We start from the raw sequence: 23,769 nt of genomic DNA, 5'->3' as shown, positions 1-23,769 counted from the left end.
TGTAATTTGTGGGCTTACACAACTTATAACAAAAGTTAGCCCATGATCTCTTAAACTCTTGTCCAAAACTGGGCCTCTGTTGACTTCCAAAAATGTGCTGCAGAAAGTGACACTGCCAGTTCGACTACTTGGGCAATAATGGCAGACAGAAAATATCCCCAAACCTCGTATCTGGTTCTGTTTCCCCCAGCATCCCACAGGTATAGCAGGTACTCTCATTTTCTTTTGATAAAGATTGTTAGCATATTACTAAGGTGGGTGAAATTACTAGCCTCCCCTGAACCACATACTTGTCTCCCTGCCCTGATCCTGGAAGATGGCATGAGGTGCAATGTAGAAGAGGGTGTATGAAATATTCAAGCCCATAGGATCTGAACTGTTCCCAACATTTCCTTCAGTTCTAAGAAATCCACTCACCTGATGTTAGACAGATTATCTGCTCACATCAGAAACCATCCATATTTTCTGTGTTGAAAATGCAAATCTGGGACTGCAATAAGCAGCCATCTGCAGCAGCAGTGTGCCTTGGTAGAAGTTTCCTTTGCTGTCCCCAAGCACAGCTTGGCTTTTGTTTTGCATGAGGCTGAAAATCCTCTGAAACAGCTAACTGATGCTAATTCACAATCCTGATATTGTAAAAATAAGAGTTTCCTTTCCTAAAGGCTTATGAGCTGAGCACACTGACAGACATACAAGTTTTTGTCTTAGTACCACACATACAACTTGGCCATTTTTCTGAATATCTGATGTTGTTGCAGAAGGGAAACCACCTCTGGAAACTGATGTAGAGTGCAGGACTTACTTGAAGCATAAAGATCAAAATGTGTGGCAGGGCTGCCTGACCCTCCCCTCCCCCCTGCTGTGGAGACATCCCTGGTGCATGGCAGACTCCAGCCAACCTCTCCCAAGGCTGCACCTAACCTGGTGTGTGGGCCACTCCACATCAGGTCCCAGGATCATCCTCCATGTCCCAAATCAGGAATGACAGAACCTCCCTAGGACCCTGACAGCCCTTTGGCTGGTGGTGGGGAGAGAAAGATCTGCAGCCAGTTCTTGTCCTGGCAGAGCTTCAGGGAGGCAGTGAGGGCCAGACCAATATGCTCCTGCATCCTCACATCCCCTCAGATTCCTTGAAGAGGCCAGTTCTCCACATGTCTGCCCTCTTCAGAGTAGATTTGGAAGCTGTCTGTACCTGCAGACCACAAAACGAGTTCTCTAATTCATTCTGCATCTTGAAAAGGTGGGTATTATTTTCTCATCACCTCTTCTTGTGACAGCTTTGGGGCAGGCATCTGAAGATCTGGAGGAAGCCCCTCACTCACCTTAACATTTCTTCTAATTACAAACTTTGCTAGAGAATTATACCAGCAAAGAGAATTATCTGTTAAAATGTACCAAGCAGGGACCTTTTTAGTTACAAACCCTCAAAAAACAAAACAAAAGAAAAAACAGGAAAGAAAAAAAAATCCCTAACAAATGATTTAATGGTCAGTGGAAAACCATATTTCTTCCCAAGTTGCTACAAGCATGAAAAGCCCAGGTATTTTTCATTCATTTACAATGGGTCAGTAGCAGGCTCATAAGTTATTTCAGCTCAAAGACGTTAATAAATGTCAAACAAGGTGCCACCCCACTGGACACCCAGCAGAGCATCTGTGGTGCCCTGCAACCGAGGCTTGCCACAGTGGGTGAGGGGGAGTGGAGCCCTTTGGGGGTAGAATTGGAAAGCATTTCAAGAAAAAAAGCAGTGTCAGCTCAAGGGGAAATTTCTTGCCCTTTCTATACCAACAGCCTGTGGGAACCTGCTTGTGGGAACAAGCTGGCTTTACTTTTACTTGTTGGCATTGTTTTAGAGGAAAGTTTTCATTGAAGTCTTGGAAATTCCCAACCAAAAAATCTCTTCCTCAGTCATTGTAATTATTCAGGATTTTTCATATATATGCCTTGCCACAAACCTGTAGTGATCCTGGAAACACAAGTAGCAAAGAAAAATGATCACATTCCTTAATTAGGAGCCATTCTGGGATATTTGGGGATGAATGGTCTTTGACAGGTACTCATCAATGAAAGGCACAAAGCTCTTGGGACAAAGTCAAAGTATTTTTACATGCATCAGGCTACAGGCAGCAGGAACTCTCCTTCTGAAATGGTTAAGAGCAAGCATCTCTCTGCAGAATAATGAGATACAAATAGAATGCAAAGGATAAGCCTCTGGGCCAATATCCTTAAAAATATTTCAGCTTACATTCTGATGGAGACAGAATGGAAAGGGAACACTAGTGTTTACACAGAATTCGAGGAGTGTACTTTTTTCCTGTTGTTAATGCATAAAATGTGAAGAAAGTATATCCTGTTTCCACGTTTAGTAAAACCTATCACGCTCATGGGGAGTGTTACACCAGCCTTCAATAAAATTCAGGGTTATTGTCACTGCCCAGAACAATTTGTTCATTGTGACTGAAGAAAAATAGGTATTTAGTCAGCATCTAGTGCAAGAAAAGGGTAGAGAACAATAATTGTTGATATCCTAGCTCTAACTTTCTTCAGGATTCAGTAAGGGCACGTGTCTTCCTTTTCCACATATAAACCATAAAGCATGTTCCTCACCACACAAGAAAAAAAAAAAACAAACAAAAAAAAACCCAAACTAAACCAAAAGCAAAACAAACAAACAAAAACCACTATTACCACCAATGAAAAACAAAAAAAAAGTTGGAATCATGTTTATGAAGTTAGTGGAGGATGACATGGGCAACATAAAACAAGTAAGTCATAAGGTTTGTAGAGTCTTTAATTCCTAAGAGAAAAAAACCACATTTCGCTCACAAACATTCCTAGGACAAAAACTAAAAGTTAAAACAAGTTTTTTCTGGAAATCTCTACATCTCTCTCCCTTCCCATTCTGTCTAATTTCTATACTGTTAGGCTATGTTAACTTCTATAGCCAGCAGTTAGACCTGACAGAAAATGAACCATTCACCACAATAATATACTGCTAGCAAGTCCCTGGTAACATACAGCTAAAAATATGGCAGTATACTGCAAAATTCTGAGAACCATAGAATGGTTTCTGTTGCAAGAGGCCTTAAAGATCATCTGCTTCCAAACGCTCCACCAAAGCCAGGGACACCTTCCACTAGACCATGTTGCTCAAAGGTCCATCCAGCCTGGCCTTGAACATTTTCAGGTGCCCTAAGGAACTCCACCATTCCATGGTCACTGCAACCAAGACTTCCCTTGAGCTTCACATTCCCCACGAGCCCCTCCTTATTGGTGAGAACGTAGCCCCTCTATCACTTGTAGAAGGAAGTTATCACCAACACATTCCAAGAACTTCCTAAGTTCCTAATATTGCCTAAGCCCTGCTGTTGGGTTGGTTGAAGTTCCCATGAGGACCAGGAGTGGAGAACGTGAGCTGCCCCTGTCTGTCTATGAGGGCCTCATTCATGCAGTCTTCCTGGTCAGGTGGCCTGTAGCAGAGTCCCACTATAGTGTCCCCTTTATCCCTTTAATCTTGACCCAGTCAGCTCCTCAGCCATACCCTGGCAGAGCTCCATACACTCCAGCTGGTCACTGATATAGAGGAGACACCCCCTCCACATCTCCCCTGCCTGCTCTTCCTAAAGAACCTGTATCCTTCCATTCCAACATTCTGGTCACAGGAGCCGTCCCATTATATCTCCATGATGCCAGTGCAGGTGTGTGCACATCTGTAGTTCATCTTGTTTATTCCCTCTATGTGTGTTTGCATAGAGGCGTTTAAGCTGGGCCCTGGATAAAGCTGCCTGACTGACTGGAGTGGGGGAAATTCTTTTGGGCTGCTCTTCAAGGGCTCTCCTACTGACCTTTGATTCCTCATAAGACTCTGTTTTTCTCTTACTGGCCCTGACATCAAACTGGTACAAGTGCTATGGACTGAGGTTCCTCTCCTCCTGCAAGTGTAACTTAAAGCCCTCTTACTCAGCTTGGCAAGCCTGTGACTGAAGATGCTCCTCCCCTTCCCTGACAGACTTCTCCCAGTAGATTGGGTTTCTTAAAGCAAGTCCCACGTCCTAAGTAGCCAAACCCCCATTTGTGGCACCAGTCCTGTGACTGTTTGTTCATTCACCAGATTTGACTGACCCTTTCAAACCCCTTCCCTTTGATCAGGAAGATTGATGAAAAAGATTCTTGTGCTCCAGAGTCCCTTGAGTCCCTCATCACCTCTCCCAGGGCTCTGTAATCCTTCCTAATACTCCTCAGGCTGCTCTTGGCTGTATCACCAGTGCCTAGGAATTCACCTGCCAAATGCCAGAAAACCCAGCACATAGTCAATATATCAATGTTTGTCCTTACTGATCTTAGTTTTCATCTTATTGTCTACAAGTTTGGGTTACCAGAATCCCAGGCACTGACTCAACAAGCTTTGTCCAGGCACCACCCACTGGCACAGTGCACCATCTTGCTGGCAGTGGCAGCAGCTCCTGGCTCTGGTCAACAGCAGATGTATGTGAAGGAGAAGACAAAGCCTCAAACAACCACTTCCCAGTGGCTGGGGTGCCAACAGTGGCAGAGGAGCTCCCAGGGAGGCCATCTGGGCAGGGAAGCCTGCATGACTTCCATGTTTTATAAAAGATGCAGTAGTCCAGTGCCTGGTCCCGGTTAGGGCCATTACTGGTTGAGGTCCTGTGGCTTGTGTTGTGGAGAAGATCAGAGAAAACAGCCATAGCCTGCAGGCCAGAAAAACTATTAAAGGGCAGGCTATTTCTTGTCTCACAATTTTGGGAACTTTTACACTGACTCTGTACGTCTGGGAGAAAGGTCAAAACTAGAAAGCTCTGTGTATTATTCCATTTGATTGTTTCAAGAAAACACAGGTTTAAACTCTCCCTTCCCTACAAAGACTGGTTTGGGAGTTTTATTTTTTCTACCCTTCCTAGACACCACAGAGTTTGGTACATCTTGTAGCTAAAAGCATTAAATATGTCATTACCATAAATACCAAAATCACTTAGCTAGAACTTAATTGTATTTATCAGACCTCAGTTTCACACTTGAATGAAAGTGAGACAAATTAGTGATTGTGACTGTGATAGTAAGCCAGACTTGCAGATGATAATACCACAGAGTAAGTACAGCAACAACAAAAATTGTTATATTGACTATGTGCTCTTTTTTGGCATTTACAAAAGGTTTTTTTCTATTTTATCTCTTCTATGATTGTTCTGAATGAAAGTTCTGAATATATAAGTTTAATTCACTGAAAAGTAAGTTCAAAATCTGTCACACGTGAAACCCATTGCTAGTAAGTGTATATATTAGTTGCAATGATTTGCTGACTAATGTGTTGCTTTGGCCAGCTTGTTAAACAAAATGCTCGAATGAGATGTTCTGCTGATTCATCTCTCTCCCCCCTTTCAGATGCTATTCTCAACTGAATATGCAAATTATGCTTTCTTCTGCAATTCCTGGTACACTTTATTGAAGATCTTTTAATTCCAAACCTGACATATTTTCCATTTGCTTGCAATGTGCATCCTGAGTGTCTACAAATGGTGCAAAATTTAAGGATAAAGAAATTTTCAAGAAATAAAAATGAAATTACATAGAAGGTTTGCATGGAATAATCTGTATTTGTCAATAATATATTATACATCTCATACTGAAGGTTAAAAAAATCACAGTGAGGAGCAATTGTCATGTGGAAAATGTTAATTTCTGAAAAAAAAATATACAAAGGCATAATGAACTGTCACTCCAGAATATAGGTTGGCCAGATTTTTCAACTAAGAGTCAGTGAATGTGTTTTGTTTTTGTTATGATCAGACTTGCCCTAACACCGTGCTGGGACATACCACCTATATTTTCAATCCAGTAGGACTGGAGGGGTGTTAAATGCCAATAGCAGAGTTGTGTTGCAGGAGACTGGCCAGGTTTGGACATAAAGGTGTCAGGCAGCTGCTGTCCCTCCTGCCCTGCACAGTAGACAGCAAGTGGAGGGCAGAGAGTGGCACAGAGGGGACACTGATCCCTTTCACAAGGGTTTGCATGGGGGCAGCACAATATTTCTTTCTAGCATGTGTGGTGAGAAGAAATCTAAATGCCATGAAGTGGATGTTGACCAGACTCAAATTCCCTGGGGGAAGACAGCTGGGAGAAGATGAACCTCCCATCTCATTGCCTGTAGTGGCACAGGCATGTGCCAGTACAAGAAGAAAGAGCACACAGGTGGATGGACAGGTAGTGTCCCTCAGAGTCTGCATCTGCCTAGAAAGGTGGGATGTTGGCACCTCAAGGCAGATGTGGGTAATTTTGGCTCTTATAGTATGACAGCAAGCTTCATCAGTCTAGCATTTCCATACCTTTTAAATTTTATTTTGTGAGTGGCAGGTTCAGCTGGACAGACAGAAATTCAGGGACTGGTACATCTCTTATGAAAAGTTGAATCCTGGAGAGATTGAATGCCAATAGCAGAGTTGCACTGTAGGAGACAGAGGTCACCTTGAATCCAAGAAACTGGTCAGGAGATCAAAGCAGAGAACTGAGAGGCCAAATTAGAATGTAACTTTTCCTAGCTACCCTGAGAAAAAATTGTTCATTAAACACTTCCAAAATCTGTTGGTCTATTTATTTTCACTGCTGTATGTTCCTGAGGAGGTGGTCCATTAGCCAGAATGCTCACAGATAAGACTTTGAGAAAAATTGCTCTCAACTACAGGGAAACCTGTTGAGTCAGATTTTGGGCGAGAGGCTGAAATAACAATAAGGGGGGGAGCGAGAGGAGCATCGCCACAACTATCTTTACAAATTACTGCAAACCATGAACAACAGCAGCTCATCTCTTGCTGTGATCAGACATAAGAGCAAACTGGTTACGTGCAGCCAGCCAGCAAGAGGAGGTGCTGTGCCTGAAGATGGACCAGACAGCACCAAGTATGGCAAAATTACTTGCTCCAGCACTGCACAAACATGGTGACAAGTACAGACCTGCTCCCACAAGGATGCACGAGCTGAGAAGTCTCTGAGCACTACACGTGCCTCAGGAGTACACCCTTCTCTATAGCAAGGTTTGGAGGTGGAGAACCCTAGCACAGCAGCCTGGTGAACCAGGGAAATAATGCATGCAACAAGGCTGGTCCTCACTAAGATGCCTCTGTTGAAGACTTTGATTTCTCAGTCTAAGGAAACTAAAAACCATTTTCTTAGTGGCAGAGAAGAAATATGTGAATTCAGGAGAAAGTTGATCAGGAGAGACATGCTTATGAACAAGGGCTCAGTGGTGTGAGAAAAAATACAGTAGCAATTAAGAGAAATGGATTTCAAAGAACTTTGGAGACAGAACAACACATCTAGTGGTAGGAAGAATGCTGACAAGAAGCTTGCTTATTTTAAAGACAGGGTTGATAAAAGATCCATTTAATTTTGGTTTGCTTTGGATCTTGAGCAATCATAGACATACACTGAGTAATGAATGATGGCTTGAAGTCAAAATCTGATTAGGTTGAGATCTGTGAGGTCCTCATCACTGGCCTTTCTGAGGCTGCACTAGATCTCTCATAAGAGATGATTAACAAAACTGAAAAGTGTGCCAACAGATTGAGAATGATAAAGGAAGTCTTTTGGGTTTCTATTGCACATCAGTAACCTATTTAAGCCACTCCTGCAAAACACACTCAGGAGCAAGGACTTTACAGGTAGGGAGTATCCATAGCCCAAGCTTGTGCTTTACACTGCAAGTCAGTGTCTGTACTCAGAATCAGTGGGAGTTTGTGTGGAAAAACTATCCCAGCTGTTGAGTGGAAAAACTTTCCCAGTAGCCAGGATATTTTGCAGTCATTCCTGTTGAAATATGCAGCACTTTCCACTGCAGCAGACAGTACTGGCAGTTGTTTGGGGTAAAGTCATAGGGATGCTGTATAGCAGTGGACATAGCAGCACATAAAAATGTCTATCTTCTCATGAAAACCATATTTTACCCAAATAACTGGTTTCAGTCACAAATCATGGAAGGACAGAGAAGACACCACCAGTTTTGAAGGAAAGAGACCCTGTGAGATTAGTTAGCCCTCCTCCTGCCCAGGGAAAAGCAGCTGTATCCACGCATGACAGACGTTTTCCAAACCCTTTCTGAAAAATCACCAGCAAGATTCAGTAGTCTCACAGAAAATTGTCACAGTCTTTCCTTATCCTCACATAATATAGCATGTTCACAAAAAAATTAAATACTTCCTCCAGCTATTTCCATGCATTGCTACAACACAAAGCATAGTCAATGAGAATTAAATTGGTAACTTAATCTTTTGAGATAAGAGCAAGAAAGTCTAGGTAAACTTTCTAAGGAAATTACTTAACATCAGGACTTCTGAGCTTCTCTTCTGATTTATTGAGGCTCTGTTCCTTACAGACTCTCTGACATACAGAATTTCAGGAAGAATTATGTCACCAGGAGGAAGAAAAGGTGAGGTGATCTTTTGATAGGAAGCTAATATCAGGAATAAATATAGGGCAGTTTGCGCTGCTTCTTAACATAAACTTTCCTGAGAGGCTCAACAGACTTTGCATTTCCTTAATGGAGACACATTTTTCAATTTAAAATCCTATGCAAGTGAAATACTGCTTTCACTGATGATTGCAGCAGGAAATCAATTCAGCATTACACAGGCTGAAATAGATCCCAGAAATTGCCTTAGTTCCTTGATTGCAGTGCAAGTCTGACAATCTACAGAGCTGAGGCTCTGTCTCTCTATTTAGATAGCAGATGGTATTCTGACTGCCACCTTATAAATAGAGCAGGTGAGTTGGCAGTAAAGATAGAACTGTGAGAGGTCTGCTGACATCAAATTAATATAGACATTTCTTTCTTGATAGTATTTGATTTTCAAAGGCTCTGGAGAATTTAGTGTTCAAATCTCTGAGATTCATGATGTACTGTACTATACAAGGTCATTGATGTCACCGACAACTTTATGGGCAATAGCTCTTGCCATCAGATAGCATTCAATATGTGCAAACATAGGCTGAAAACTGCATTCATTTGGACTGTAACATTGAAGGTCCAGTCTCATGAACTGCTGAGAGCTCAATTTATCTTACTTGTGCTGAATTAATCATAAGGAAGTACAGGAAATGTTCGACCTTTGTCTCAGAGAAACTGTCATGGTAACATTAAGGGATGAGCATCAAACCAGAGAGACTGCTGCTGCTGGAGCAGGGACAGGAGCTCAAAGGCTCAAAGATTGGAAGCCAATCTTGTATTCAGGGTCCAGCAGGTCAGTGCCCCCTGACTTAAGATTGTATGGGCGGTGAAACTTAGCACCAGCATGCCTAACTCATAATGAAACCTCTACATCTCACAGCCTGAAAACTTGTCAGCAGCCTCTTGGACCTGTGAAGTTGAGCAAAGCGGAGAAAGACCCTTCTTTTAACTCAGCTTCCCATTTTACTACAACTAATGAAACATCATTGCCTGTCTCATGGCAGAAGTTTACCAAAACCTAGCTCTGAAAAAACATTTCTCCCCTCAGAACAACCTCCACAGGAAAAATAAACAAACCTTTACAGAGTAATACCGGCACTGCATCAGTTACTAGATCACACATTTCTCAGCTCAAAGAGGTTCATGTTTTCAGCTCTGCTGTGTCCAAACTACTAACCCTGATGTTATTTATTTAAATTGATACCACAACGGACAAAGTTACAACACTCTAAAAATCCTTTCTCCCAGGAAAGTAACGAAAGCCTCTAGAACAGGGAGTGAGGGCGTTGACAAGCCTGCAAACCTGTCCTGGTGAAGAAAATACAACAAAGAGAATATTTGGGTGATGCCATCTTTAGTGGCCCTGCTTCACTCCTGCTCTACAGTCCAAGGATTTATCTTGAGGAATGTCAGAGCATGCAAAGCCCAAAAATGCAACACTTCTTCCTTTGCTTTTCTTTAAACCTTGCAAATGACAGACATTGAAATCTCACCTACTATGCCTATGAAAACATTTACTGTTCTGTCCTGGAATTAAGCTAAGAAAAATTGTTCATGAAATGAACACAGCCAGATCTGAGGTGATAGGAGCTTTGGAGGGATTTTTTTTCAGAAGAAATGAAGGGTGGGGTTTTTTAAGACTTTCACACATTTTTGTGGGTTTACTCCAAACCTGTGCCCTTGCTTTGGTAACATCACTTGCACTTCCATGGACAAGATGTGTTAGTGCTGGGGGCAGCTGGGCTCAGGGATGTACAGTGTCTGGACAGCCAGAGCCTGCCGGTAGTTGCTAGGACTCCACTAGACTATAAGAAAGAGATGAAAGGATGTGAAGTCAAATCTGACAAAAGATGTGCAATATGTTACGTACAGGTGAAGTTCAGCACTGAAAGCTTTCATTCTCACACCGGTGGAAGAATAACAGTCATTACGTTGATTTTGACATTGAGATTGGATATATAAATATAGCCCTAAATGCAGAGAAAACTGGGGGGGGGGGGAGGAGGGGAAGAGGGGGCAGGGCAAGGTAGTAGGTGAAGGTGTGCATGTGCATCTACAAAGATGTCAAACACATGTCAAGAGCTGTTCATGTTTTACAACTCTCAGGCTGGTGTAAGTGGATGTGGCAACAGACGGTGAGGGAACTGTATCCACAATATCATTCACTGCCTGTGAAAAGGTGTTTTCAATTTGCACTTTCACGCAGCAGCTCATGTTTGGTATCCGCAGTAGACAGTACATGATGCCTTTGATTTTTTTCCTTTGTTATAATAATTTTACAGTAAACAACCATTTGTTCCTCTTTCTTTTCCAGTATAAAGACAGTCACAGACTTATCGATAAAGGAGAAAGTTCTCAAGCGGCTCAGGCAGGCGCAGTTTGTGGACTGTATATAGGCACGACCGACCTAGATGCTTTCTGATACACAACCGGCACAGCTGGGCAAGACTGGCGGGACCTGGGAGGAAAAGAAAAGGCAAGAATAAGCACCCCCAACCCCATCAGCAGTATAAGCCAAAGCAACAAACACCAGTAAGATTTGCAAATCAGATCAAGCACTACACAGTGACTTACTGAAGTCAGGGATGGCTAAATAGATTATTGTTCATATTTAATTTATGTTGTCAAAGTTGGTTCAGCAATTTGAAAACTGTGATCATAAAAATCCTTTTTCTGTATGCACTGCTAGGCTTTTCTGCATCTTTTCTTGAGCAAACACTTAAAATACCATAAAGTTGTCTGCATTGGAGAGAGAGAGCTCTGGGATACATAGCCCTTGATCGGGACATAAGACAACTCCCAGCAATTTTGCAAGGATAAAGATACAGGATAAATACAGTTAGTTGTTCACATATATAAAATGTGCTTCTTCCAACTGCTGGTGTCTCAGAAGGTACCTGCACAAACAGTAATTGCAACTTAGCCTTTTTATATGACTACACTCTCTCTGAACATGTATGTCAGTCAGTCTATCAGTGCTCCTCAAAATATTTTCTTACTATGTAATCCAATTTTTACTAAGTCTGACTGAGGGAAAAGCATATCAAATCAAAGATAATTTCAAAAGTTTTGTGCAAAAAGACATCGAGAGGAAAAAAAAAAACCCACATCCAAAAAACTACCAAGATGAGAGGCCTTTCTGTCCTTCCCTAGGCCCCGGGGTAAAGGCTGCTTTATGTGAAAAGCTCTTGTTAAACATCAGAGGGTCAACTGGTAGGAAAACTGCCAGATAACTCATCCAGACAATGGTGAGGTCAGCTTGGGCACAGCACTGCCCACAGCAGTGCTGCCCCTGTGGCTTCCCTGCAGGGAGACCAGGAGCTACCCCAACCACACCCACCATGGGTCAGGTGAGGGGCATGCCAGGCACAAACCCACCAGATATGAGGCTCCATTGCTTCTGCAACTACATGTTTGCACATGCAAATGCAAGTTGCTAATGGATGTGTCCCTGCTCCTCTTTTGCTTTCCTCTTGCTGGAGCTGTTCCAAGAGAAACTTTTACACCTGCCCAGAGGTGCTCAGTTTTTGAACCTTGTCTTAGCCCTGCCACTCCAGTTTCTGCCCAAACAGTAGCAATCACAGCAGAGTTTTACAGGTAGAGATGTGTGCTTAAAGGCCCGTCCTTATATCTTACAGATAAGCTTCATAATCTGTCCTTTTACTGCAAGAAAGTAGCCTAAACCAGCTGATAATGTCCCCTCTGAGAAGTAATTAATAGAAAAATATGAGATATGTAGAAAAGAGCACTTGTTCTACTGATTGGAAGTAAAGAAAGAAGCTATCATCTCCCAGAGTAGTTAGGAAAATAGACATGGTTTATATTTCACATCACTTAATAGTAAGGGGAGCAATTAAATGGAGTCATCTAAGTAACCACAGTGGAGAAGTTGGAGATAGGAAAACTCTTCAACTGGGATGCTTATTTCAAACAGAAGGACCTCAGAAAACATAGAAGTAGGGGTAAAGGCAAGTTGCATGTTAGACATAGCAAAGTATGTGAAAGTGACTTTCTAGTCCCTCTGACTGTAAGGGAGGAGAGTGTGACAAGCTGAGAGTTAAAATCAAAAGAAAAGTTCAGGAAGAGAAAATTATTAATATTGGGCTATTTCTTTATCTCCACAGTCTCTGGTTCACACAGGGAGCTGCAGCAGGACAACTGCCAGCACTGCTTTTGCTCACACATCTGAGCATCTCAGATACAGGGACAGCAGTCCCAAGAGGTAAGAAACATTCAAGCAAAAGTCCTCCCAGAAGGTTTTCGACATGGCAAATTAAACCTCTGCATGAAAAGTTATCGAGAAAGGGATTAGGACAGAAGGATATTAAGCCAATGTTTCATTTTCTCCATAAAGCCAACCGGTGTTCAAGGGCTGGAGTAAAACCTGTGTGTAACACCAACAATTATTAATTTACCATCCAAGAGCTGTTTGGAAGTGGGCCCTCTGTGCACATCATGCTTTGGTCCTTGGTGGGTTGGGAAGGTTTAGGCTGACTGCATGGGGGAGCACCATTCATCTTCTGCATGAGCAAAGCCTCGGGGCAGGCACAGACTGACTAACAGGGTACCAGTGAGCTGGGAAACACGGAGGTTAGAGGAAGGGGGGGAAATTAGTTCAGCAAGTCCATATCACAGGGCTATTGTTATTGGATGCATCAAGTTCTGGCCAAATGTGGTGCAGGTGAAAAAGGCACAGGAGGATCTGCATTCATTTCTACTCAGAAGTTTTTTGAGTAGACTGGAAAGATAATTAATTGCAAGAAGGCTAAAGGTAAGCTGCAAAGGGCAGTGCTTGTCTGTGCTGGGATTGCAGCCCCATGAACCACATGGAATTGCTGCGTGCTGCGAAGCTGAATAGCCACCTGGCAAACAGCTCTGCTTGTTCCTGGCAGTCAAGGACACACACACTCACATCACTTTTTCTGCAGGAAGCAGGACATTGACCCACAGTACTGGGTTGAATACTAGATGGTGGTACTAAAATATTATCTTTGAATAAACTTTTACAGTAGGTTTTAACCCTTAGAGTCCTGATAGGTAAATACGTATGATTTTCCTTCAGTAGACAGGAAATGAAAACACAGAAAAACTGAACAATTTATCCACTAAAACCTTAGCACTACATGGCAGATCTAGCAACAAAACAGAATTCTCTTAGTCATTTCTGTCATGGGCTGCAAGTTTGAAAGCAGCAGAGCAGGTAAGGCAGAAGGAAACTTTTATAGAGCATTACTTATAAAAGCTGTCAAGAAAATCTACTTAGGTAAAGAAAATAAATACTGCTTTACTAAAAAAAATAAAATAAAAGAAGAAAGGAAATCATCACCTTCCCTAAGCAGAAGTGCCTGCTCCACTTTGCTGTTGGGTGTGGCAAGGTCCAGGGCACATTTGAGTTCAGCATTTCTGCACTTTGGGTTAGCGCCATAGTCTGTCAGCAAGACAACTATCTCCACACTGGATTTCCTTGCTGCTGCGTGGAGGGGGGTGTCTAATCGCTTCCCCATGTTAACGTTGGCTCCTTGAGTGAACAAGAGTTCATGGTTAGATCTGGGAGGCAGCAGGAACTGTCAGAACCCACATAACACAGGTTGGTTTCCACCAGTAGCCTCAATAAATGAAGGAGACAGACAGCACACAGGACTCACTCCTTTCTCTCAATAGCAGCTGTGCAAAACTCATCAGGTCAAATACCTGCACTGTCAGAGTCCTCTAGGCCACCAAACCCTGTCTGCGACGGTCAGAACTGAGCAGCTTGACCTTCAACCCAACAGATGTTCAAAGTCTACCATACGCTCTTTAAATTTGTCAATAGCATAAAATCTAACATGGATTATGTTAATTTAATTACCAGAGGGAAAACCAAACCAAACCAAACCAAACCAACCAAACAAAAAAACCCAAAACCTTTAGGTATCTCATTGTAATAACTCTGGGAGCACAGCAAGCAAAACGCTTGCCCTAGCCTGGCCGGGCACAGCGGGGCCACACTTCAAGCAGGTGTAAGTCAGGTAATGTACACTGATAAAAAAATTTATGCTAGCTCAGAGGCTGTTCCTGGACCTGCAGTGATTATTCTTCCAAGCAGCTTTACTGCTGCCTTCATCATCCCCTGAGAAATAGGTGAATTTAATGTTTAACATGGCAGTTTATCATAATCAAGAGTTGATTTTGGTCAGTAATATTAGCCAGCATTTTCTGTGCTTCCTGTTATCATTCTAGAAAAGTAAAAGAATTTTATTTTCACATTCAGATAGCTCCAGGGAGGTGTATGTAATTACAGCCTTTTTTTTTTAACTGAGGAAATCATCATTTCTTCATCAATGCAGGTGAAATTTTTAATATCCTCAGAAGAGTCTCACAGACTTAGGCTGCCCAAACACCACTTGTGGAAATAACCCATGATGTTTGCAGTGGAGATGCAGCTCAGAGAGACCAGAAGCACTGGCTCACACCACCATAGCTCTCCCCTGGCCCACTTTTCAGGTGTACCTAGTTGCAAAAGCTTCTTGACACAGTCTGTCCTCTGGTATGTGCAAGCCACGTAGAGAGGGGTCCCATGCTGCAAGTCTTCTTGGTCTATGTCAACCTCATGAGCCAGAAGGATCTCCATGCACTCCCTGTGACCTGCGGAGATAAGAGTTGTTGAATTGCTGCAGAGCAGAACACACCCAGGTACAACCTATGAGGAACAAGAGCTGCAAAAAAGCTAAGCCTATTTATCTGTACTGGTATGGAAGTTATTTATTTAAAATATTTTGTCATCAGTGAAAGATGCATTCCTCATTTAGGTATTGTTAGCTGCATTCACACCCTGAACATTACCTCTCTTGACTGCTTCGTGAATGGGCGAAGCAAGGTGGTTTCCCAGCTGTGGCTTGGCTCCAAATTCAAGCAGCATGTTGACACACGCTGCACTGCCACTGCAGCAGGCGTTGAACAGTGGGGTGATCCCATCAATGGTGACTGCACTGACCTGGAATGGCAAGATACACTCAGGATAATCCAATTTAAAAGGAACGCCCTTGGACCGTGCCTCATGTACACACCAGAAATGCACCAGAATGAGAGTCTTGTCATGTGTAATTTCAGAAATTATCTTATTTACAACTTTCTGAGTTATATGTTGTGACATATATATAACATTCTCCTTTGATGTTTGCACTCTTTCCCAGATAACTAGTGCCAGAAGGCAGTGACATTGCCTGCTATTAATGCTCCTCCTGGAGCTGCTAAAAATGCAATTTTTTTCATTATTTTTTTTATATGGAGAAGTTGAATATCTTCATAACCGTATGCACCCATAATGGGTGCAGTATAGTTTGATCTGGCCTCAAGATAGAACAGCGTCGGATGAAAATGGCTTTGCTTTTTAAATGAAAACATTTACTTTACATTTAATACTTTCACCCAAAAACATGTTTCCGGCAAAAGAAATTTTCACAGAAACATAGTCTTAATCCCAAACAGAAAAAGAGCTTGAAAGAGTCCATATGCACCTGTCTATGCAAGAGAGAAACAATTTCCTTCCCCCACCTCTAATGTAATCATCTGGCAAAAACCATTGTCACTATTCTCCGCTGGGACAGCAGCATCCCTGGTTTATGCTGTGCTCCGTGCTGTAGATCACAGAACTGTAGAATCAGAGAATATGCAGATTTGGAAGGGACCAACTCCTGGCCCTATGCTGGACACCCCAAGAATCCCACCACGTGCCTGTTTACGCTGTGTTTAACAGCCCTCAGCTTGTGTTTAGCAAGCCCTCAAGAGCAATTCATGCAGCAAATCTGCATGTCTCTAACTCTGTGGCACACCAGAGAAGAGCAATGGATTATGCAAGCATGTGCCAATTTGTATGGATCTCCACTGCCCCCCACCTCCCCCCAGTCTCATCAGGCAGATGTGGCTGGAGCTGCTGGAGGCACTGGAGGTCTATCAGCATCACTTCACAACAGGGACAGCAGTGCAGGCAAGCTGGTAACCAAGGGTAAGCAAGGAGATAAGTGAAAAAGAAAAATTACTTCCTTGGTTTCCCTCTTCACTGGGCATTGGTTTAACCGGTGAAAGAGGAGAGAATGGTAAGAGCCATTGTGGAGTGAATGGTTTGGTAACATAGGGAAATAAAGGAAAGCACAGCAAAAAAAAAGGAGAGCAGCATATTGGCATATGTTCTTTCAGAAGTTACAAAACAGCCTGTTGACTTTATTTATGAAGAGAGAGTGGGGGGGAAAGCTAAAACCAAAAAACACTGGAGATATGTATTACACCAGGAATAGGCTGATTTCTTAGGAAAGCAACAGAGAGTTCAGAAATGATTCTCTGAGTTATAAAAAGGCAATGCCATTAATATACCAAAATCAAGTAAAACAAAGGGGTTTTCCTTTTATCCCTCTAAGGGATTAAAATTTGGCATAGAGTTTAGAAAGTCAACAAATTTGTTTTCTTCTGCAGAGGATAGCTTGATTGCCTGTTTTGGTGTTGCTCAGTTTCTTGCCATATAAATTGTACTTGAAATGCAGCTAAAATAAAAATATTCTTACATATTTCATCCATTCCTTTATCTCCATTGTTAACATGTATTCTACCTCAGGTCCAACTGTGGGAATTATTATTTTATTAGCAGATAAAATGTTTCATTGCTTCAAGAACATCTATTTTTAATTACATGAGACTTCCAAACCATCCCACAGAAAACCAGAGGTAATCCCAGATATCATTACAGGGTGGAGGGAGGGAAGGGATAAGTTACTTTTTCAAGGTTATTTTCACCTAGCATCTTTCATTCCTTTTCCATCAATCACAACTATGTTTCACACACAGAAGGAAAACAAAAGAGGATAATGATGTGACACAAGGGGAAGGCAAATCCATCGCCCATGGAAACAAAGCACTGTTTTATTTTTCCACGTTTCTATCTGGGATGCTCCTGTACATCTGCATCTTGGCCCTGCCACACAGACAGCCTGTCCAACATCCCCATTGATGCAGGGAGCACCTGAGTTCCAGGTGCCCTTGTCCCAGCTGGCTTCCCCGGGACTCACCTGGGCCCCGTTCTCCAGCAGCACCTTTGCGCAGGCGACGTGGCCGCCCAGGCAAGCCTCGTGCAGAGCTGACACACGGTCCGTCGTCACCAGGTTCACGTTGAAACCCTGCAATGCAGGGTCAGGGTGTGAGGGGAAAACACAAACCACACAGCTCCCCCAGAGCTCGCATGGGTGCAGTTGGACCATGGCTGGAGAGCATCATGTCACTGGGTGCGTGTCCAGGGAAGGTGCTTGGCTTGGATTAGTGCTGTTCAGTGCTTTAGTTCTTGTCCCCACATACCACAGCTGGTGATGGGGTGAAAAAAGAAGCAAGGACAAGCTATGCCTTCTGTTTCTAGTGTGTTTATGATGCACGGTCAATCACAGGAAAGACATCATGTTTCTTAAACTTCTAAGGGTGCCATTACCCCCCCGTTAAGTCCACCAGCAGGAGCTACAGCTGGTAGGATTCACCTCCCTGAATGAGGATGCCTCTGGCACAAGTATCAACAGCTCGGCTGGAGCTGGCAGCTCTTTCAGTAGGGACGTATCCCTAAGATATGATTCATCCCGTGCTAAGGCAGCTGTTTCTAGTAGGTCAGATTAATTATGTCTTAAAGGTTTTTTCATTGAATATAAGGAGTACCTAGTTTGTTTCCCTCAGATTTGGTAAGTACTTCGTAAACCTATAAGATAGATGAGACAAATCTCACCCACAGATCAGTTCCTCTTATTAGACCACTCAGGAAATGTTTTACACTGGAAGAAAGAACAGCGTGATTTACAAACACATTAGTACAAGTATTTACCTAAATGACAGTTGCCACACCTACTCCTGCACAAAGACAAACCAGACATATTCACAAAGGACAAAATGACAGTCATGTGTGTTTTCACCAGAATGCAACTAAATCTCCTGATAATTAAGATTTTACAACCAGGCCTGGAAGTAGCTCTGTTTTCCGCTTGATGGCATGTTTTGAAACGCAGTTTGTCTCCACCTGATGTGCTATAGACAGGACAGCTCACAAGATGGCAGCAATGCACTTTTTGATATGCAGTACTCATTGGGATGGGCAGAAATGAATACCTGGGAGCAGCATAACACTGTAAAAAAGTCATCAGTCCTGACGTCATGAGTATTAAAAGCAACCGTTGTATCACTTTGGGTTAGGCATTCTATGATAGAAAAACAATCGGGTTTAGGTCATGTGAAAATATTAGTAACGTAAAAGCTGTCGTTAAAATTTTCCATGCATTACAATAGTACCAGGAGAATAGATAAAACCTTGAAAAAATATTGAGATGATTCCATTTTCTAATTGTATAATTGTTTCCTACTTAATGATCAGCATATTCCTTCAAGATCAATGTCTTCTAGAGATTTCTAAGGAGACCTATTCTCAATCATTATTCACATATATATACGTATATATTTAACAAATAAAACTCAGTCATTGCAAGTGAAAGAATAAGTACTGATATCTTGGGCAAAACAGCAATCTCTTCCATTAGGAAATGGAGAATGAGTTATAGATCTTACTGTGGCTGTTTGCCAAACATTGCTCATGTTAAACCTTGTTTTCAATGCATATGAAAAATCAAACTCTTGTTTGGGTGCTGAAACAGGCATGGGTGAGTTCTTGAGCTCTTTTCAATCTCCAGCACTACATAATCTCCTTATGTCCAGGCATTCCCTATGGAGCCAACGCCTCACTGCTTTCTTGAAAGCTATGGTCTTTCCATAGAGACTTCTGAGTGTCCCATACATACTCAAGTATAGTCCAATATTTAATTTTAGGCTAGTAGTGTAACTATATTAGAAGCAATGAGCAATGATTGTGCTGATCCATGAACAGATTTGTCCTTACATTTATCAAGGTGTGGTGAATCAGCTCCAATTCAGGCTCTACAGACATTGCTGCCTTGATCTCTTTTCATCCGCAAGGACCCTCATCCTTAACTCCAAAAATTAAATGTCTTCAAGAGAAGGAAAAAGGGTGGATTAACTAAATGATGTATAACCATAACACTGCGTGCTTCTCCAGTGTATAACCGTGACCAGTACATAACCAGGGCATCTAGTGAATAACCACAACTCCCGGTGCTCCACTAATCAGATGGTGTAAGGTCAACATAAGTGGAGATAAAGAGGGTCAGAAAACCATCAAATCCCTCAGTGAATAAACCCTCTTTTTTTTAATCCCTAACCTCCACCACTTCCTTTTCCATAAAAATATACTGTCCATAAACAGCAACATCTTTTAGCTGCAGTTCAATATAAGTCTGGAGTGGAGGCTTTTACACCGGCAGCTCCACTCCTTGAGGATGTTCTCCATTCGAGCTGTGGCCACATTTGTAAAAATTATTTACCCTGATTATAAAAGGTCTGATGGCCAAGTCATAGAGCTTTACACTCAGGGAATTAATTTCTCTGCAGTTGCCTTGTGGGGGAAGGGGTAAGAGGGATGACAGTTGACCATTCATGCCAGATGAGGACATTGAGTTTAATCAAAGTGGTAAGGAAGACAGTTGGCAAAGCATGAAGAACCATAACCTATCCCTTTTCATATCCAGCTTCTTGTCTTTTCTAGTGTATTCTTTCCTCCTCTCTTTCTTCTGGTTCCATTTGGAGCAGAAGGTTTCAGGCTGACAGCTCTCCCTTTATATAAAGCAATATGCACTTTTATAGCTTTCTACTGTTGTTTTTTTTTATAGTTTATATATATTTATTGTCCCTATTCTCGAACCCAGTTTGATGGTGTATCATTGAGAAAGAGCACAAGGATCATTGTTTATCATATAGCAAGCTACAAGCTGTAATAGTCTTTGTCCTGGGCTTGTCCCCAGCATCTTAACTAAGCAAACTAATACATGCCCAAAAGCATTTGTGCTGATATATTATTCATACAGCCATATTTCTTATGCCCTGATACAGTCTATTACCAGTTCACAGATGCAAATCATGCGAAACCACCCTGCTTCCCAATCTTTTCTTTACCTGTGGGCTTTTACCTGTGCAATCAAGGTTTTCAAAGAGAGGAGGCGTCCCTGGAAGGCAGCGTCATGAAGAGGGGATCGGTCTGCCCAGCTGCCTGAAACAGCAAATGCATGGAAGCTAATTCAGGTGAGCAGCAGAGGCAGATCCCAGGAGGACAGGGGAAGCACAGCCTCGTGTAAATGCAGATCAGGACTAAAATCAATGTGGGGTCAGTGGTGAAACTGTTTGATAAATTGATTTCAGTAGAGCAGCTGAGGGCTCAGCAATCCTGAGAAAGCTGGCTGCTCACTAAGGGACCTAAACAAAAGTTTCTTGGCAGAACTTTTAATAGAACAGCTAAAAACATGCTTCAGCAAAAATCACAAGTTTAGTGCTGCTGGGTCTAATGGGGAGACTTTTGAACCCTGCAATTCTCCTATTCAAAACCATATCAGCCTCCTCCTTTCCCAGGGAGCTTTTGACACAAATAGCATCTCAGCTTCCCTGGCACTTAGTTAAGAGATGCATAGCAGGGAGACATGGGGATGACTTGTCCATCAAATGAATTCTGACACGTCCCTGTGAGTTTTTTTTTCATGAACTGACAATTTCATAAATAACATCCTCCATCTCAGGCTACCAGGTAATATATTTCATCATCCTCTTCACTGAAAGATTTTAGAAAATGCATGGAGAAACAAATTCTGCCTGAGGTTTTACTTTTCTTCTTTAATAATGTTGAGATGTTGAACTGTTTGGACTCCTTCATGTAGTCTTGCCCTTTTTCTTATCTTAATCTATTTATGTGCTAAGAAAAAAAATTCTTTATCATAGCTACTACTTACAGGCATATACAGCCACCCAAGGTTAAATCCCTGCCACTCAAGTAGAGAGAAAAATTTCTTGTTACATATTAAAATTTATAACCATGCCACAACAGTGGGTGGTAAGTATTTCTCCAAAGGCCAGCTGCATTTGCAGTGCCACAGGACAGAAGCAACACCAATGTTTGCATTCATCCTCTGTTGTACAGCAACCCCATGGGCACTTATTTGAAACTCTTGTCCTGTTTAATTTTTTCAGCTACGCCACACCAGAGAGAATGGAAAGGGTGATTTATCTCCATTTCAAATGATACCCAAGGCAGTGAGAAATCAATGAAAGGCACAGACATATCCGTGGGGACTTGAGGCCAAGGACACAGCAGAGGTTTCACTTTTGGCCAAGAGAGTTTCCTTCTGTGTAGCCAAGAGGCAGGATGCACTTGAGCTCATGGGGTTACGCTTTTAACTATAACTATTACTTTTATTTCCATTTATGTAGGGAGCTGTTCCTAGGCTCCTAAGGCAGGAAGCTGGAATGGAAAGACCAGCTGGCATAATATACGACAAGGCTCTGAATGACCAGGTAGAACTCAGCAGTCAAAATGATGGAAACAAGAACCAAGTAGGTTGAGAGAGAAACACTTCCTGAAAATATCCAAAATACCCCATACCCCCCGTCATGCTGGTGACTGAAATAGGCAAGCTCAATTCAGAAAATCAAGACATTGTAAGTGACAAAGCCCAGAGCCCTTATACAGCAGGAAGATTCAGAAGTAACTCAGACAACAGAGCTACAGTGCCTTATTTAACCTTTTAAGCCTGAAGTGTAACACATGCGAGTGCATTTCCAATGCATGTGTATGCACACACATCCCTCGCCATGACAACACACCATGACAACTGCTGTACAGTTCCATGCCAGCCACCACAACCTACCTCCCTGAAACGTGTGGCAGATATAGTTCCCATATGGGGCACATCTTCCCTTCACAGCTGTGAGCGACATGACTGAAAGCACTCTCCTTTTAAATGTCTATGGATAAATCAAGCACTGCTGCTGCTGTGCTACTTCACTGCAAGGAGAAATGCTGCAAAGCTCTGACTGTAATACAATATAGTGCCCCAGCAACAGTATCACATGATCTTGCATTTTGTAAGATTATCCTTGGTGGATTTTTGCAAATGGTAACTTGCAATAAAAATATGTTATGGCCTGCTGAATTTGAAGGCACCTCAATAAGAACCTGCATGAAGGAAAAACTGCTGTTTGCCAAGTCTGACTATGATTGCATAAAGGTGCTTGATAAAAAATGACAGTAATAAATAAGAGAAATTATATTCTGGAGAATAAAAATAAATTAACAGCCAAGACATGCCTGTATATATACAGGCTTCATAAAGGCTTTGTAAAACATGGTTGGCTGCAGTATTTCTCTTGGTCAGATCTTAATCTCTCTGTTTTGAGTGGTCATCTCACACCACTCATGTTCTGCTCCTCTTCATGTGCCTGTTCATGATGGCACAATCCATCATGAAGCAAGTGCCAAACAAATGAGTCACATAAAAATGTGTGATGTCACAAGGCTGATAAGAATCTTCAACTAGAAAAATAAGTCCTCATTAGCAGTAAATTTAAAATACTGTGTCATTTTAATTAGTGGAATTAACAGGCATGCAAACACACGTCTGCTCATTATTATGGCAGTGATGTGAAGGAGTAAAATAACTTGGAAAAAAACAAAACCATGACCTACTAAATAACCTACAAAATACAATATATTCATGTGCCACATATTTTTCAGAACAATTTTAGCTGCATTCATTTTTATCATCTGATTTACAAAAAACAAGGATTCTTGGCTTGGATTCATGAAGTCATTAGTTATATCCTCCTAGCATCTCCTTTCAAAAAATCAGTGTGCTAAAACTTTTCCCTAAATATTCTCTGGCAGTAAAGCTGGATATTTAGTAAAACCATCTGTAACCACTGCTAAAGAATGCCTTGCTTCCGAGAACAATCTTTTTATTTACCATAGTGCCTTGAGCAAAGGTTGTTCTCATTCTAGCCGGAGTCTCATATTTTGCACACCTAAATCATGCCAACACATACTGACACTCCAAAGACCCCAGAAATGGAAGGCACTTCAGGTTAAAACAGTCACGCATGCATTTAGCAACAAATTCCTCATTTCATGGCAACTCATTGATTTAAATCCTCAAGTTACAAAAATGTAGCAAATATACATCTAAATGTTAGAGAGTCCATATTTTTACTTTACCTGGGACTATTCCATAGATCTCTTCTGCTATCCTGGCAGCCTCTTTTCTGTTGCCTTTAACAATATAGAAATGGGTCAGCAAAGCCAAGGAAATCTTAATTAAAAGCTTGAAGCAAAACAAAGCAAAAATGGCAAAATAAATGTTAGTGAAAGCATGGAGTATAGAACTGCCCTCCATTTTGGTTTGCTCTTTGAATAGTTTCTCAGGTTG

The 23,769-nt window shown here is 42.0% G+C and overlaps 1 protein-coding gene across 2 annotated transcripts; it reads right to left on the bottom strand.

The window, feature by feature from the left end:
• Positions 1–5,592: 5,592 nt before the first annotated feature.
• ASB11 (ankyrin repeat and SOCS box containing 11) lies at positions 5,593–23,769 on the bottom strand. 2 transcript variants are annotated; one of them, XM_051795049.1, is made up of 7 exons: positions 23,559–23,769; positions 20,491–20,570; positions 17,494–17,601; positions 15,278–15,428; positions 14,945–15,079; positions 13,782–13,973; positions 5,593–10,913 (listed from the first exon to the last, which is right to left on the bottom strand). In XM_051795049.1, exons 1-7 carry the CDS (start codon positions 23,734–23,736, stop codon positions 10,789–10,791), a joined length of 969 nt encoding a protein of 322 aa, XP_051651009.1. In that variant the 5' UTR covers positions 23,737–23,769; the 3' UTR covers positions 5,593–10,788. The 2 variants fall into 2 exon arrangements, with proteins under 2 accessions (XP_051651009.1, XP_051651010.1); XM_051795050.1 differs by lacking the exon at positions 23,559–23,769 and adding an exon at positions 22,216–22,369.

The sequence above is a fragment of the Manacus candei genome, unplaced genomic scaffold (assembly GCF_025592945.1).
Source record: "Manacus candei isolate 608988 ecotype Guabito, Panama unplaced genomic scaffold, ASM2559294v1 h1tg000041l, whole genome shotgun sequence".
Classification (NCBI taxonomy): Eukaryota; Metazoa; Chordata; class Aves; order Passeriformes; family Pipridae; genus Manacus; species Manacus candei.
Note: the sequence above shows the minus strand (reverse complement) of the source record. Positions and strands in the feature narration are given on the sequence as shown.

Coding starts and splice junctions, on each gene's coding strand:
- ASB11 (XM_051795049.1), bottom strand. CDS start 23,736: ATGGAGGGCAGTTCTATACTCCATGCTTTCACTAACATTTATTTTGCC. Junction 20,571..23,558: donor GATCTATGGAATAGTCCCAG/GTAAAGTAAAAA, acceptor TTGCTGTTTCAG/GCAGCTGGGCAGACCGATCC. Junction 13,974..14,944: donor CAAGAAGCTTTTGCAACTAG/GTACACCTGAAA, acceptor TGTTCACTCAAG/GAGCCAACGTTAACATGGGG.